At 36.8% G+C, this 18,798-nt stretch overlaps 1 protein-coding gene across 2 annotated transcripts in view; it reads left to right on the top strand.

The window, feature by feature from the left end:
• LOC121315614 (ATPase family AAA domain-containing protein 2B-like) overlaps positions 1-18,798 on the top strand; it is a 78,597-nt gene that overhangs the window by 25,600 nt on the left and 34,199 nt on the right. For both annotated transcript variants that reach the window (XM_041249860.1, XM_041249859.1), the window contains exons 21-23: positions 3,745-3,941; positions 4,572-4,731; positions 15,424-15,546. In XM_041249860.1, the coding sequence (XP_041105794.1) occupies positions 3,745-3,941; positions 4,572-4,731; positions 15,424-15,546 (480 nt within the window). The remainder of the gene's footprint in view (positions 1-3,744; positions 3,942-4,571; positions 4,732-15,423; positions 15,547-18,798) is intronic.

Genomic DNA, 18,798 nt, shown 5'->3' with positions numbered 1-18,798 from the left:
AATAGGCTTATTCTCTCCAGCATATTTTTTGTATTTATTTCCATTGCACTTTGCTAAGTTTACTCTGTTTATGCTTCTACTGACCTGTCTCTTTGTCTAAAGTCTGCCATGATGCTTTATTAGTACAAGCTAACTATAAATTGCTTCCCTGCTGCTGCACTAACCTTGAATCTACACTTGAATACATATATATATTGTTTTGTGATATACTACTCTAAAACCTCATACAACAGCTAACAGTTGGATGTATGCAAACATGCTTGGCAAATACACCAGAACAGTGGAATATACATTGCCTTGAAATCCTGAACAAATATTATTTAAAGAACGGAACTAAAATAAACTTGTGCCTTGGGACAAAGCAGGGTGCAGCGTCAGTGTGCTGGCTGTAAAAAGAACAAGGTAAGGTTTTCTTTTCCTTAGTGAATATCTGTAAAGCAAAAAAGGTTTGCTTCAGTGTTTGCTGCTAACCATGTTCACTTATGTCAAATGGAGCCAGCGCTTCAACTGCTTGCCTGTTTTGCTTTACGGATATTTGAAGGGTACATGTTCTGTTTATGTCCCACTAGTATTTGTAAAACTCTCCTACCTGTTTTCAAGTCCTAACATCATCTTTTTTTGTTGCAAAACTTCAAAATATTAGGCATACAGAACAATGTGTTGGTGATGTTCTGTTATCCTTTTTGAGTACCCAGTGTAGTGAAACAAAAACATGAGTTCTGTACTGAAGAGAAACATATTGTATGAGAGTACAATTGAAAATAATTAACTGCCTAGACCACTTGAATGTAAATGTACATTGTGCTGCACAGAAGGCAAAATACCATACAGTTAATTTCCTGGAGGGTGTCATGGAGTAGCCTAAAAGCATACACTGTACTATTACTTACGGGTTTGCTTGTTTTGTTATAAAAATGAATCTGCATTTAGTGATTTATAAGGAAACTTTCGAATTTGGCTGTAGAATACAGTGCATGTACACTACCTTAGGACTGTTTGAATTACTATGTGTCAAAAATAGTTATACTTTGTCACACATATACATATATATATATATAATATTATATTATATATATATATATTATATATATATATATAATTTAATATCTGGCCCTTATGCGCTAAACCGTATCATTTTGTTAGTTCTTCGATTTTCATAACTTTTGGACAAGTGCACTTTTTTGTGCTTGTACTTGTAGTCTCTTAATAGTGGTCGCCAAATTAATTAAATCAACAGTCTGATCTCTCTGGTCTCATGTCTGGAGCAATCCTTAACTCTGCTCATCCTTGGCGTCAGCTGAGTGTTTATGCGTCCTGTTGTTAAGAAGATGGCTGTGTGCCATTCACTGGGGTCTGGCTCATGACGTGCCTCTGCATGAGCTGAGTCAGCCTGCCGCTCATGTAGGTCACATTTAGATGTGTCAAACTAGGACCCCTGGGTTTACACCAGGGGTGCCCAGAATTGGCCCTTCCACTTGTTCCAACCCTGTTCTAAATCGTTTAATTGAACCAATTAAATTCCCATCCCAACCCTGCAGTTGTTAATTATATAATTGTACCTGTTAAACCTGGAGTGGCAAGGTCATCCAGGACTGTGATTGGACATCCCTGGTTTATACCAAGTATAAAAAAAAAAAAAAAAAAAAAAAAAAAAAAAAATGCTTAAGTGACAAATTTAAAGGGAGTAAGATAAACAGGGATTCCAGTTGAAAGGCAGCGTGGTACCTAAAATTACAATTTTACAGTTTACAATGGTTTGCAAATTCTTTAATTTCTCAAATTCATCATCCTCACTACTAATAGAGAGCTGTAACAGCTAACTATCCACCAAACCAAATCATAATAAAAATAAAATACACTGATTTCTGTTGCTTTATATCAACTGTAGAATCTTGCAGAGGATGAGCGCAACTGATTAGCCCAACCGGCACAGCTGGGTCTCTGTAAGAGAGGTTTTATCTGGAATGACCTCAAGGCTAGGCACTGATCTGATGAAATGTGGCAGAGCGTTCCAGCACAAAGGGGCTCTGGAAGCAAACGCTGATTTGCCAGTGTTCGATTTGAAAGTTGGATGCTTGCTTGTTATTTGGATGAAGGCCCTTAATGAGTAATTACAAAATGTTTGGCGTTAATGGAATCTCAGGCTGTTATTCAATCATTTGTAGATGTGAGCTTGCTAATGTGTGATACATGCACTCTGACATATTCCTAAGTGCTTGCATCAGAGGTGTGAAGTGCTGTAATGTAATCCTATAGAGGGTAAATAAATTAACAATTAACTTTTATAACTGTAATTGTATCATTAGTTTTGGTTTGGAATTACTGTAAAGGCCTCTGAAAATGTTTTCAGATTTTGGTGTAAAGGAATTACAGTAATCCATCGCGTATCCGACTGCGGTGGGACCAGAGTAAAGATGGATATGTAAAAAGTCGGATGAATGAATCCTGTTTTTACACAGCTGTAACAATTACTATATTTACACAATTGTTTTGAGATCCAACTGTTATTACAGAGCACCCCTCAATCCCTTGCTTAGAAAGGTACAGGGTATTAAATCAGAGTATCTGTCTGCCTTGTGGGTGGGTGCATTCACTGATGAGTGAGGCAGGAAGTGGAGGTTGAAGTTGATAACGCTCTACAGGGAAACAGGATTTATTTATATATCAGAAATCAAGTGCTGACAATCCAGTTGATTGGGCTAATTTACCATTGAGTGAAGCAAGTGAAGAAACAGCTGCTTAGATTTGAGGTGATTGCTGCTTTTATTAGAATAGTGATACACACATCAAAGGAAGCTATTTTTTCAGTTGTTTTACTTGGAATGCTATGCTAGCCCAGTCAACACCAATCACTGTCAGCTCCTGATTTCTGGGAGAGCTCAATCTGAATACAGCCGGCGCTGCTTTATTAGGATGCCTCGGGGGAAGTAAAAATATCCTGAGCCAATTAAACGAGAGGCATTTGAAACTAAATGAATCACTTTTATTTCTACATGAAATGAAATAGAATGAAGTCATGTCTTATCACAAGGCGAGGCAGCTGCGATGTTGATGCGCCAGCTTTCTTTGCAATAGCAGCCTGGGAAACCACAGGAGACTCTTGATTTACACAAGTCCCGCGTAATCACGTGCTCGCTGTGCAGTATTACGTGAACCGCTTGCTCTGAACAGCGATCTCCGTTCATCTTGAAATTAACCAATTAAACAACGTGACTTCGAATGAAACAACATAAACAGTATCGGGAAGAACCGTCTCCCAGAGTTGTATCCCATTTAGCAGAAATCCAGATTTTATCACTCGATTAGGAGGCGTCGACTGTAATTGGTTTGTGCATGGGGATACATGGAGGCACGAGTTTGTTTATATGTGGCACTTGAGCTAAGTTTTAATATGCAAGTTCATAACTGGTTTTATACCATTTTTGATATGTTTTTATTACTTGGATTGTACAAAACTATAGCACCTTGTTTGTTTATGTCAATCTGCACCTATCAAAGTCCCCCGAGATTTAGGAGCTGCACTGTGACACCCCCCCCCAAACATCCATTACTGAACCTGCAATATAGTTGGACCTTGTAAAATTAAGGGTAGGAAAGAGCATTTTTTTAACCTATAGTTGCTGCATCTTCTATTGATATTCAAAGTATGTTTTTATATAAACTTAAGCTGCTAAGTTAGTGCAGAAACGAGCCCAGGGTGCTGTGCCCCCACATCCTCAGCGTTTTGTTTATCTTGTTGTGCAGCCCTTCTTTCCCTGGAGGTGCTTGCTCCCGCTGTGCCCCCGCCGCCCCGCCAGCTCTCAGAGGAGGAACAGAAGAAGCTGGAGGACCAGGAGGAGACCACACTGCGGGAACTGCGGCTCTTTCTCAGGGACGTGACCAAACGGCTGGCCAACGACAAGCGCTTTAACATCTTTGCCAAACCTGTGGACGTTGAGGAGGTACACACAGCACTTACAACTGGAGTGTATTATTTATTTATTTTTTGTGCAGTTTATTTTGAATTGTAAAATAAGTGCTTACAGTGTGTGTGTATGTGTGTATATATATATATATATATATATATATATATATATATATATATATATATATATATACATATATATATACACATCACACACACACACACACACACACTCTGTATAATGTGTGTGTATAAAGAGCCTGGTGTGAGCCCTTCTTACCCATAAAACATCACAAAAAGGCAATTAAAAGCAAAGTTAATATTTTAAATTACTTGCTTTGGCTACAAGGAAATGTAAGGCTATATCTTCAAATTGTCAAATTACATGTGATTTATAGGTGTATTAAACATTAGCTGGCATTATGAATCATTTGCAGTTAATAACATTATGTTAATACTTGGTATTGCTTGTAATTGTCCTTGAATACAATTTCATAACACTAGCAAACAGGTGTGATTAATCGAATTAATAGATTGGATAGTTGATTTAGAAAATGTTAAGATTAAAACCCCAAATATAATAGTCTTTCGTGACACCAGTGATGTGTGGTGAGATCGGTGTTTCCATAAGATTCTTGATATATATATATACATTTTTTTGTTTCAGGTTTCGGATTACCTTGAAGTTATTAAACAACCCATGGATTTGTCAAAAATCATGACCAAAATCGATACGCACAAATACATCACTGGGATGGAGTTTCTAGCAGATATTGACCTCATCTCCGGCAATGCTCTGGAGTACAATCCGGACAAAGACCCAGGAGGTAAGGAGAACTGCAGTACAAGTTCACATATTTTAAAGAGAGAAAAAAATGTTGCAATCTGCAGTAGCACTAAAAAGAAGAGTGGGGACCTAATAAGAAATGGGTTGTTTTCCTGTAACCCATCTCTACCCATTATTTGCCCTACCCCTACTCAAATCCCCAATTTTGAAATGCCCAATTTTAAGCCCAGCTCACCAGCTCTGACTCAGAAGAGACGAAGACAAACATGCGTCCTCCGAAATGTGTGTCTTCAGCCGTCTGCTTCTTTTCACTTTGCAAGCTTTTAACACAGTAAAGTACTGCCTTTTTGAATTAAAATCTATGTGAATGGAAAAAAGGTAGAAGTTAAAAACAACCGATTGGTGGATTAGTAAGAGTGATTTACTACAGTAATAAACACTGCATGTGTTTTATTTTTTTTTGCACATTTTCAATGAATCCAGTTGTTATTTGGTAACTTGTGGTCCCTTCTGTATATATGGCCATAATTCCTTTATTTTTTTTTTTTTATCCAATGTGTTCAATTTTTCCCCATGTTCCCTACATGTTGAAGTTCATTGTGCACAGTCAGATTTGAGCTGGCCATGCTAAAATATTTTTTACAAACAATGTTTTTTTCTCTAAAAAGCACCTCTCCTCTTTTCTGTGGTTTTATCTGTATTGAACAGGTTTAGTTTCAGGTTTTTTTTTTTTTTTTTTTTAATGAAAGCTTAGTGTGTGCACATTCATTTCATGTATGACATGTAACTGTAACCTTTATAGTTAGAGTTACAGCCACAAATCTAACAGTAAAAAAAAAAAAAAAACAGGTGCAAATAGCTCGGACCCTAAAGGGTTAATAGATTCTTGATCAAGTTCAATAAATAAGTCTAAGAATGCAGTTTCATATTATGACCACATTAAATTCACAGAAATGTTAAGGTGGATATCTTGCTAATTTATGAAACTGCACAAGAGATTATTTTTCATGTGTACATATTCCAAATATGTCATTCACATATCTTATGTAGTCTAATGGTTTCTTGTCTAGTTTACTCATTTTCTCCCATTTGCCCATATACAGTCGCATACAAAAGAAAAAAAAAACCTACAGTAAGTGATTTCTAGTTCTATTGAAAGATGTAAATTAAAGTAGAGATTTAGCTTTAGAAAAATACCATGCAAAAACTAATTTCATACTTTGACAAAAGTATTTGGGCACCCTTAAATTAGTATTTTGTGTGCCCACCTTTTGCTTCCTTTACAGTTTGCAATCTTTTTTTTGTATTTTGAAACCAGTTCCTGGCATCATTCTGGAGATATTTTGCCCATTCTTCAACACAGACAGTTTTGACTTCTGCAATCTACTTTGGTTTCCTTTTTGCAACAGCAGCTTTCAAGTCAATCCACAACATCTCAATGGGATTCAAGTCGGGGACTGAGATGGACAATCCATAACTGTAATCTTCCTTTTTTAAGAAATTCCTTTGTAGACTTTGCAGAATGCTTAGGGTCATTATCCTGCTAGAATACAATCCAATAAGCCTTCTAGCACTGGGTAACAAATGAGAGGGCAACATTTATTGATATTTTGCAGCATTTAGTGATCCTTCTATAATACAAAGGTTGCCAGTGCCCGAGGAAAAGAAACAAGCTTTTCCTCAATTATTGTTCCTTTTTTGGTGAATTCGGTTTGCATCTTGGTTTCATTTGTTTGAATTGTTGCTCGTGTAATTGTATCATATGAATTGTTCGCGTCTTCACCCATGGACATTCATCTTGTTAAGGTATCATTGAATTGTTCGCTCGTTAATTTGTTGAATTGTTCGCTCGTTAATTTGTATCATTGAATTGTTCGCTCGTTAATTTGTATCATTGAATTGTTCGCTCGTTAATTTGTTGAATTGTTCGCTCGTTAATTTGTATCATTGAATTGTTCGCTCGTTAATTTGTCAATAATAGCACACACAGTTTCTCCTTTTTTATTTAGTTGTGTCACTGCTCTTTGTTGATTGTTGCTGTACTCTTTAGCTTGAACTGTTTTTGTTGCTTTTTTGAATGACAAATTTCCAATTTATTTCAGCACTTGATGATTGTGTTTATTTCTTCTATTGTTTTCAGTCATGATCATCGTTAATAATTAGCAACGAAAGGGTTTTTTCATACGAAATATGTTCCTTGCATGTTTTTCATTTTATGCATGTTATGTAATTTGTTGTTTTATTATAAGCTGAATCACTAATTTTTATATATTTCAACCAAACAATTAGAAATTATAGAAATCACTTTCTTTGTGGTTTTCCTTATTTAACTGCCCAAATAGTTTTGTCTCTGGCTGTACATGTTTGCAAAATTCATACCTAATTTTGCTGTGCCATCATTCTGTTTGTAACTTATATTTCCGTATGCAAAATAACTAACTTGATCATATTTAATATTTCTTCTGTAGGTATCATGTTCTTATCTACTCTCTTCCAGAGCCTCTTTACATGCTTCTAAAGTTTCATGCCTGAGAACACTGTGGTACAGGAATTTTACACCCATGCAAAATGAAATGGTATTCTCTGGAAGTTTAACCTTTTATTATTTTTACCAGAAAATGTGTTGTATCTTTAACATAGCTGGGAAAGCTTTCAAGATGTGGCTGCAGCTGTATAATTAATTAACTAATTTTTTTTTTTTTAATATAACAGATTCATTGGAACTGAAGTTTCTGTTCCTTTATATTTAAAGTATTCCTGGCCTACAACGTTCATGTAAACATGTATTAGTCTGTTTATAATACCTACAGCAGCAACAACAACTTCTGCCTCTGTAGTCCAGGTCTCTCTTATATTATACAGAGTGGTAACTTGTATTATTTATAATGAGTCAGACAATTCTACTTGTGATAGAATATTTGAATTACACGGTTTGTTGATTTAATAAGAGATTATTCTTAACGGATGATTATATTCAATACATGGTTACATTTCACTACGTTGATAGATTTTTCATGATCACAATTATTGCAACACGTTTTCTCTAGACTGAATAATGGTAGTGACCTAGCTTAGTCAGAATAGTAATGTCTTATTACCTCTTAACTGGCACCGCTCTTGCAGACAGGTTATGAAGGTATTCCTTTGGTTCCAAACCCAAGCAAGTCATCTGATTTTGTTTTCTTACTTTTTCTTGTTTAGCACAATTAATTTGGCTCTGAACATGCGCGACCTAAATTCACTAAAGAATATATGCTATGTTTCATGTCTGTTTCAAATTATGCATGAAACAGTACTTTCCATAGAATAGACCTGTACAATATATTCACTTTTCTCCACTCAGCATTGGACTCCTCTGAGCCCCTTCAATAGGAAACTCAAATCCTTTTTCTCCAGTCTAACATTATGCCTTACCAACTCATTCCTACACCCACACACACGTGCAACACTGCATGTTCATCTTGACTTTACATTCCCCCGTTTTGATGATGATGCAAACAGGACTTTCATTACATCACACACATTAAATGCAAGCATTTGCTCAAAAAGAGTTCCTTTTCATTTTAAACTAGTTTTATTCTATTTACAACAGGTGTTGCTATCCTCCCAATTCTATTGTTAGATATGTAATGTACACTTCCACCTGCCACTGTTCTCGTTTCCTGCTCGGCTTGTCAAAACCCTTAGATCCTCGGCCTCAGTCCCACGACTTTATGCTTTATTAGTTAGGACGTGTCTTCAGCACGGACAGCAGAATCCTTCGGACAGCAGCTTGAGTCCGCACCTCTCACCCATAGTTGATACTCCAAAGCTGGCACAGTTTGCAGTTTCCATATCGTGTACAATAGCCTTACTATATTTACTAATCCCAGCTAATGACACCCAGTAGTTCCTCAAGCAAAACAATCTAAATTAAAGGTGCAATTACCTCTATGTCCAACCTTTCTCTGTCTTTTCTGTTCTACATTGGAAGTACATTCTTGGTTACATCACATATTTCTGCACATTTTTAATATCTTCTATTGCCTTATAGCCATAACATACTTGTAATACCTCTTAGTTAAGCGTTTTAGATAGCAAAATGTAATAGTAGAAATAAAAATGAATCCTACCACTACATATGCACCCTTGAATATCCAATCCCAATATCTGTTTTTGTACCCATCTTTTTCTGTTGTATTCCCATCTTTCTTTTAATCTGTACCAAATGTGTTTTCATTTTGTCACTGCTTTTCAACAACTGTTGAAGAAAGTTTTGGGAGTGTATTTTTCAAAATCAAACTTATCTGAGCTATAAACATATGTTCAGGAACATGTGGAAAAATAATAGAACCTGTTGTTACATCTTTCTTTGGTATTAGACCTATGGTTGAGTTTGTAATCGGACACACTTTTCCTCCTATTTTATAGTGACCTTCATTAGTTGTTATACAGTATTCACCTTTACTCTTTTATATGCATAGTTAACAGTTTGTTTTTCCGCTCGTTTTAGCTTTGCATAATGTCTGTGTGTTATTAGTTATCCCAGTTTTGTTTTCTATGTTTAATGTTAAACATGCAGTGAACACATCACATCCAAGTCTAAATTTGTAGCCATGTGCATTTTATCCTGAGGACCTTTCCTGACTAAGTTCAGGTACAGTCTTAAATTTTTTGCTCTAATTTCCTTATATTTTGAACTTTACCTATATGTTTGAACACATCAGATATGACTTGGTTCACTGGGCTGTGAATAAGTTTTGGAAGTTTGCTATGTATTTCCATTAGAATTACAATGGTTAGTTGCATCATACTCACATATGGCATAGGTAGTTCCCTGCAGGATCCTCCTCCTTTTAAAATCTGCAAACGCAACTTTGTCCGATCCATTCGGATTCAACAAACCTTGATTCTGTAATTTTTAGAATTCTTTGAAAGGACACATGCATTTTATTTCTCTTGGCTGAGTACAAATATTATATTACAATTGGAATAATATGGATAATTTTCAAATCCCTTTGGAGGATTAATTGTACCAGTTACCAAGGTCATATTCAAAAGTATCTTTTTTACATTTGGTTAAGTCGTCTAGCCAGTGGTCTTTATTACTACATGATTTATCAAATGCATCTCTAGAGTCAGATTTGAGAAGTATGTGTCGTGGAAATGTACCATTTACTACATCAGATAAGGCATCCTGCAACTGAGTTATGATATGCTGCCCATACGTTCTACATGCATCTTTCTTGTTATCACCTACTATCAATTGTTCCATTATCTCGGCTAGTGTGTGTACATTATTTATGGTAGTGAGTTGTTCATCAATCTCTTCCGTTTTAAAATCTGATTTGTTTAATCCGCATCATATGTTTTTTTTTCTTTCCTCTATGTAATAGGAGTTCAACAATGAGTTCCCTGATCCAAATAGTCCCGTTACATCTCTGATGCTTTTCCTTCTTTTCTTTTCCTCTCCATTGGTAAATGGGTTATGGGCTCTCTGATGATATTCCCAGAACAATTCTGTGTTGGGTCCTGGTATACGTTACTGTCTGTTATATTTGCACATATTCTATGGTGTATCCGTGACCATGCTGTCAAATTGACTACAACTGAAATGTAAGTAAAGGTGTATATTTTGTATGCCACCCGTGTGTCTTGTGTTATTACAAATCCATTCTCTGGTTCTTCCTTCAGCTGGAGACAATCATCCTTTACAGTGCTGGAGTGCAGTTGTTAAAACATTTATCCCATTTGGAGTATGTCTCCTTGCTACTGATCTCTTGAGTCTTATTGTGATGTCCCCTTTTTCCCCCATCTTATTTTGTACTCAGAGGGGCTACATTTTCATATGGGCCCTCTCATGGTCTAACGAAGGGTCAGCTTTCTCCGTGTACCTTCAACATGACCAGGTCACCTAATACAAAGGTATTTCTTTTGCACCTTTGTCTGTATACAACATGTTTACCTGCTGCGCTGCTCCCTGCGCTCTACCATTTCCCTGTACAAACTTTTTTTTAGCTTTTTCTTAATGGTATAATTTGGACGATAAGGAATATGACATTTTTGTCTTATCCCTGGCAGTTTCATACATTCCTTAATTACTTTTCCAGTTAAATGTGTACCATTGCCTGATACAATTCTCAGTGTGAAAATACATGTTCTAATAACACTTTTGCAGGAGCTTGCACAGTGTTAATTTTGGTCGGGAATGCTTCTACCCATTTTGCAAACAAGTCCACAATCACCAATGCATATTTATTGCCTCATGCTGGAGATGTAAGGGGCCTATAACATCAACTTGTATGCTTGTCCATGGTTCCTCTGTAGATCGTGTATTTGTGAATGTTGCCTACTTGCTCCTGGATGTGGAGTTACATTGTGTACAAACTACACAGTTATCACAATATGTTTCCACAACCTTTTCCATGTCTGGCCACCATCCCACTTGTTTCAATTTTAGGAGGGTGTTGGGTTTCCCTGCATGTCATGTGCCATGTGTATACATTCGGCCCTCAACTGTGTGTACCTTGGTGCATGAGCAAGCTGATATGCACTTTTTATTTTTCACATAAGTTCAGCTTGTTCAGACATGGCGCTTGCAAGTTGTTTTAACAAGATCTTGTTTCTGTGCTGTTAGAAAGTCAAGTGGTGTTGGTGTTCAGGCAGCTGCTGATACAGAAGCGCCTGAGGATTCCATATCGGTGTCGTCTCCTCCACCTCTGTTTGGAATCCAAAGAGAACCTGATAGTGCGCCTTTTTTTGCAAGGAAATCATCTTGATTGTTACCAAAATAATGTGTGTCATTATGTGCACAAATTTTAACAATGCTAATAGGAGGAGAATGTGTATGGGCTAAAGCTAAAGTGTGTTTGAGGAGGGAGGCATAAGTGAGGGTGGTACAGGTAGCTGACCCAAACCCATGCGTAGGCAGCTCAGAGCCCTGAGCCAAGGATTTGTTCACCTGGAACCTAAAGAAATAGGTAGGTTAGTGCAACATATACCAAATCCTGCCACAAGTTCGCCATCTATACACCGGCTCGACCTTTCCATGTAAATGTCTGGCATTTGACAGAGGCTCAGTGAGAAATGGGCTAAGCGTGTTTGTGTGTGTGTGTGTAGTGTGCATTCATGTGGGGTTCCTTGGTATAAAAGGCTTCCTGCAAGTATAGGGGGATCAGGAATATGTTTTACCTGTATGTCCCTATCTTGAACCATGAGGGTCCAGCGTGCTGTTGTTAGGCACTGTATCGTCCTTAATACAGCCTTTTAAGAGGAGTTCAGTAGGAGAGTGACATGTCTGGAGGATGGTCTCATTTAAGTCTAGTAATATAAGTAAAATGTTGCAAGCAAATGTTTTTCACATGCACTGTATATTTGTTAAACTGATGTGAGTGTTTGAGGTATTTGCAATGGGATGTAACATGTCGATATTTGCTTTAAAATTGCATAGATTGAGACCTCAGCTGCTGCAATTTTGAGATAAAAGGTTAGATTAGTGTTGGCTAATTAGCACAGGTGCTGTCAATAAGGCAGTATTAGGTGTATCTCCTGCTTTTGTATTCAATTCCCTTTCTAAGTAGGTGGTATAGGGGGATGCTAACTGCAGAGAAATCTTCAATTAATCATCTGCAATAGCCTGTTAATCCTAGGAATGAACACAGTGTGGTTACTGACATGGGCAGTGAGAGACTTACTGTTTTTACTTTGTTGGTCAGGTATGCAACCATCCCTTCCAACAGATACGCTTAAGAACGCAGCTACTGACTGTAGAATTTGAGCCTTTTTGGGTTTACCTGTTAAACTGTTTTGTTTTAAGAGAGCAAGTAGTTCAAGAAGATTAACATGGTGTTCCTCTGTCTCTTTGCAATAACAAATCCTCTACATACTGAGATTTGAGTGCTGAGAGTTTCAAAGCTTTGGTGATGTGTTGGTGAAATATTGAGGGGCTATTGTGTAGTCCTTGTGGCAAACAAGTCTAAGTATATTGCTGACCATTAAAAGTGAAAGTAAATTTCTATTGACCTTCTTGTGTTTTGTGGAATTGACCAAAAACTATTTATCAAGCACTGTAAACCAGTTTGCAGAAGGATTTAATTTAGCAAAAATGTCAGGCACTGAAGCTACCGTGGGAGCACAGGCGGGTGTAGCATTGTTTAATTTTCACTAATCAATAGTTTAAATGCCAGGAACATTAGACAGGATGTTTGCATAGGCCAGCATACAACCACAGTCATGTTTGTAACTGCTGCGAGACCGGAATTTAGCTCTTTGGTTAAACTCGAGAGATCATACAGTTCCTTTTTCTTAATAGCAAACACTGCATGACAGGGAAACTGTATATATTTCTGACTTTTAGCATGACACTTCCACAATATTCTGTTAGCTAAATCAATAACATAGCCCTGATGTTTCATGTAATCCGAACCCAAAATTGAAATTTTCTTTGGCAACTCATACAATACGCACTCCCATTTCCCTGCATCGGTGCCGATAATAATTTCAGTTGGTTTGTACAGCCGTTCGTTAATACTAGAGCCCTCAAAGCCGCTTAATTCAGTTGTTTTACTTGATGCGAGTGGCAACTGATCGGGTTGCTTTGTATGAACTATAGTTTTAAGTTTTGCACCAGTGTCCACTAGAAAAATGCAAGAAAGGCCTCCAATTCATGCAGGAACTGTTCATCAACCGTAACTATCAGTTCATAAGGCTGCAGCCTGCCATGAAAATTAATTAGCCAGCATTGGATTCGGGTTTAGCAGGACCTATTTCTTGAAACGTCTTGTCTTATTTCCTACAGCTTTCTGCAAGTCCTGGTAGGTGGGCTGATTTTGATTTCCCTTCCTTGTTAGGTATTAAATAGAGGTGGGTGGTAACCTTCATTTTTCCAGGTTATCTCTTATTTTAACACTTACCCTGTCGTTTCATTGTTGCTGTTTTTAGCCTTTGTGGGATTTAACTCCCACAATTTACGCATTTTGTGATGCACATAACTTGTTTACTAAATTTTTCCTTTTCATCTTGTACATTTACAGTTTTCACATTCCTCAAAGTGCTCCACATTGTGTTTCTACTATCCAATGCCTTATACTTTATCACAGAGGTCTTTTATTTAGCATTCTAATACACCTTTGTCATTTTTCAATCCACGGCAGTTCTTTTTATTAGCCAGAATTTTATCTTCTAACACTATTAGTCATCCATACTACTGCCTGCACTACGAGAGCTGTCTGTTTGTTTTTGTGTTTATTTTTTCTTAGAACTGCCGCTTGTCAACTTGTGGAAAATCTTGCTACAGACGCCCCATGGATCATTTTTATGCGTTATCCTCTTGTTTTGTCATTACCCCCTTGATTTTATGTTCATGTATCAAGGCATGGGTGAGTTCTTCCATATTAGGGGGGTTCTTTTTACACAACGTGGGATAGATTGTTTTTAAACCTATGCACAATGGACTGTGCTTTTTATAGGAACGCTCTGCCTTCACTTTTACCGGACGTAAATAGTTATATTACATTAAACCGTACAGTGGCAATTGTTATGTCGCTGTATCATTCAAAAGCGTAACGAATATTTACTGTTCTCAAAAACAAAGATTTTATTTCATGATTCTTTTTTTAAAATGTGTTCGATGCACTGAATTCCGTGGTTAAAACAATGTCCTGTTCTTGCAGTGCCAGTTATGTAGGATGTAGTAACTTTATTATTTATTATAATGAATCCGGCAGTTCTACTTTAATATAATATTTGAATTACATAGTTCATTGATTTTAATAAAATATTATTCTTAACAGATGATTATATTCAGTACATGATTACATTTGATTACATTCATAGGTTATTCAAGATCACAATTGTTGCAACACATTTTCTCTAGACTGAATAATGGTAGTGACCTAGCTTAGTCAGAATAGTAATGTCATATTACCTCCTTAACTGGGACCGCTCTTGCAGACAAGTTATGAAGGTATTCCTTTGGTTCCAAACCCGAGCAAGTCATCTCCTTTTGTTTTCTTACTTTTTCTTACATAGCACAATTAATTTGGCTCTAAACATGCTCAAACATAAATTCCCTAAAAAATTCACATCAGTTTCAAATTATGCATGAAACCACACTTTCCATAGAATAGACCCATACTATATGTATCCCTTTTCTCCATTTAACACTGGACTCCTCTGATCCCCTTCAATAGGAAACTCTCAAATTCCTTTTAAGTCTACCAGTGTTCCTTGCAGACTCATTACATGGTGTGTGTGTGTGTTTATTTTAACCCATGTTTTATTTTTATTAAGCCAGGCCTAGTACTACTGTAAAACTAACAATGAACTCTAAATTCTGGGCCACTAAAAACAAAAACAAAAAAACTCCCACCTAGCTACTGCAACTCCATTGAAGCCGAAAGTTCTTTCCTAAGCCAGTTTGAATTCCATTGTAGTTTTCTGTGGGGGATTTCCATGGTCTGTTTTAGAACCTCAGTCCTAGAACTGATGTCTTTATTTACGCTACTTGCTGATTAGTGACTGGAGGGAGACATTTCTGGGAAAGTTGCCTGTGTGACCGTAATGCTACACTCTCCGTTCTCTGAAGAGATTTGACTTTTTAAGCGTTTGATTTGACTCGCCGTGCCGAGGCTGTCTCTGCTTTTAAAGCAGTTTGTTCTGCATCCAAGAACATGAACCCATAAGGTGATTCTAATGCTCTAAAAATAGCCTGACACGGTCAATTTCTAATGTGTATTATTTTTTCATTCTGTAGATAAAATAATCCGGCATAGAGCTTGTACCCTGAAAGACACCGCTCATGCAATGTTTGCAGCTGAGCTGGATCCAGAGTTTAATCGAATGTGTGACGAGATCAAGGAATCGAGGAACAAGAGGGGTAAGTGCCTGTGCACAAATTAAATAGTCACAAATTAAAATCTCTAGCAATAAATCAATTTTAATGTTTAATGCAAATCTTCATTTGAACTGTTTAATCTAATTGTTATGGCCAGATCTGGTCTCTTTTAATTGCAAGAATATGCAGCTCTAAAATATCTTAATATTACAGAGCCTATGCTTGCAACCAACCATATTCTGACAAACACCATTCATTTAATAGCAGATGATAGGTACACCACCCACTCGATATATCCAATATAAATTCTGTATTTGATAACAAGGGCAGAAAAACACATAGAACAGATATATAAAACAAGCAATCACTGCCTCATGGCAAATTATAAAAGTAATATATTACTCAATGCACCAGTATTACTAACTTACATGAGGAAATCAAAAGTTAAATAACAATCGTTGACTTTTGTTACATTACATTCAGTCAGTGTAGCTGCGGAAAGTAATCGGTTACTTTTGTTCTGCTTGTTTTTCTTGTTCATGGATGTTCTGACAAATGCGCATCTTGTTACAGATCTGCATCAATTGAATTGTTTCCATTTCTTTTGATGCATCGCAGCTTGCAAGGAATTGCAAGGCTGTCTGTGAACCCTTAAAGCTTCACTGGTACTTGGCACGGTCACCACAGTCTCTGTTTTCTTCATTATTGTCATTTTCTGTTTCCATTTGTGTTGGTTTTACCTCGCTGGCAACAATGTTGGCATCACTCAAGGGGGCAAATGCTTCAGTCATCACCATGTATCCACGGGTCTGCACACACAATCTTCACTTACATTAGTTAGGGTCTGCGAGTTTCACAACAGCTGTTTTATCTGTATCCTCAGTATCTGCACTTGATATCAGTAGCACCTCCCAAATCTTTCATCCAGCACTTTGATTGGTTCAGCTCTTATCTGGCCCCAGCAATCAGCAGTAATATACACAAAGCCCTTTTCTGTTAGTTTTTTAATGGCTTCTTGGAGAGTAACCTGTTCATCTGCAAGAAGTTTGCAAAGCAGCTCTCGGCGATAATGAGCTTTAAAAGTTGAAATCACTCTTTGGTCTGTTGGCTGTATCTTGCTGGTTGTGTTTTTTGGTAAGTACACAACCTTCATTTTGCCATCACTCATGACAAGTTTGTTTGCAGGAGGATGTGCAGGGCAGTTATCCAACAGAAGAATGGCCTTGTGTCTGAGATTTTTATGCTGCAAAAACAAATGGATTTGAGGCACAAATGAATAAAAAAACCTGACTTGAATATGTGGCTGGTCATTGTCGTGCATAAATACGTTCTATATGTCTAGAGGGTTATACACTTTCCAGTATCCACACAAGTTATTATTTAAGCATGTGTTACCATAGATCAATATTGTAGCGACCTGGGACTTGTAGGGAGCGCCATCGCTAGAGACTGGTTAATTGTTGTTTGTCATGAGTTTGTCCATGATAGGTGAATGTGTTGTAAGGGAAGGAGACCACGCCAGGGGAGTTATTTAGGGGAAGGGTGCGAGAGCTAGCGGGAGGGCAGGGGACAGCAATGGGGAGGTGTTTGGGGAATTGTGTGAGGGGAAAAAATGGGGGGAAATGCATGTGACGTGAGGGGAGAGTGTGAGACAGTGTGGGTTTGCGGAATAATTGGAGAATTACAGATTGATAGAACCTTGTCGAAAAGCCGGAGAGTAGTACAGGAAGAGAGAGAAGGACCAGACAGAGTATATGAAGATAGCTCAGAAAAAGGGGTTTGTTGTTTTGGCATGATCTCAGCCCATAGAGACTCTGAGTTACTTCTACAGTAATAATTAAAAAGGAAAGCTTGGAGAGTGTTAACTGGAAACAGTCGTCGATTCATTATTAACAACAAAATAATTTGAGACATACCGCAACGCTACAATATTAATTAACCACTGTAAACATAATAACTTGCAGTTCTGGCTAAATTTTTATTGATTAAAATTTTTGAATCTTTGAATTTTATACTTACAAAAATGTCCACTTTCAAACAAAACAATCACAGACAATGTGAATTTTATTATTTTATTACACAAAACAAATCTCTAGATAATATTTCAAACAGAAACATACATTTAACTAAGCATAGGCAACTTTTTCCAGAATGAAAAGTATATTTACCATTGATGGAATACAGGAGGATGAAAAGGTTTGGTTGCAACAACTCAGGTCTAAACTCAGTCAATGAAGAATTCCACTTGCGTAACGAAAATCCCAGTGGTTAGCCGAAAGTTTCGAATCCGTTCCAGGTTTTGCCAGTGTCTTTAGAGAAGGAAGTGGTGTTCTCTTTGAATCAGTTATTGAATATCCCACATTGATCTTCACTTGAAATTTTTAATAACAGCGGTCCTTACTGTAAGATATAGTGAATAAATATAATAATTGTCCAGCTTACGCTACCTAACAAAGTTACCTCGGCTGACAATATTAAATTAAACAGTTTGTTTTACCTTTTCAGTTTTAAGAGCTTTCAAAGTTTCCTTTTAATAGTTCAAGTTTTCTTCCAACAGTTTATAAAAAATTTGAGCAGAGTATCCACAGAAAAGGGTAGTTCTGATCCTCAAACAAACAGTCACAGGTAGATGGAATTTTTTTAGACATCCTTCTGGTGCACAAAACCTTTTCTTAAACTTTTGCCAAAAGGGGTGTGTTTGCACTCTCAACCAATCCACTGTCTTTCTCAAACAAAGTTATTTGATTGATGGCTGATATCAGAAAGAGGTGTATTTCAACTTCAAAGGTTTAAGTTAATTACCTAATTTTTAATTGAATTATGTAAAACTTGTTTTTCTTGTAACTTCCTTTATCTGACTTGGATTTTCATTAGACCTGTAAATCTGTGTTGTCTAGTCCAATATGAATATTTTGATACCAGATTGGATATACACAACCAATATTTGTCACCTGAACACACACTTTTACCCTTTTAACTTAACTATAACATTTTACTAACGGTCTATATTACAATACATGTATCTATTTAGTATCATGTTAAAAGTTGTTTCGCAATATTTCAAATCACTGTTTTCAGTTTTTTCTCATTATAAACAGTTAAATCATTATAGTTTTCCCTCAAAATGCCAAGTTACAGGTCTGTTTGTAATAGATTAATCAAACTTTATTGTATTAATAAGATCTTGCATCATCATGTTCTCATATAATTCTTAATTTCTCTTAAGAGAAATGCTTTAATCTTCAGAGGATGCTTGCCCTGCAATTCCATTGTTTCCCCTGCTTAGAACAGAAC

The sequence above is a fragment of the Polyodon spathula genome, chromosome 5, assembly GCF_017654505.1.
Source record: "Polyodon spathula isolate WHYD16114869_AA chromosome 5, ASM1765450v1, whole genome shotgun sequence".
Lineage (NCBI taxonomy): Eukaryota > Metazoa > Chordata > Actinopteri > Acipenseriformes > Polyodontidae > Polyodon > Polyodon spathula.
The sequence above is the reverse complement of the archived record's forward strand: the minus strand, read 5'-3'. Positions and strand labels throughout refer to the sequence as shown.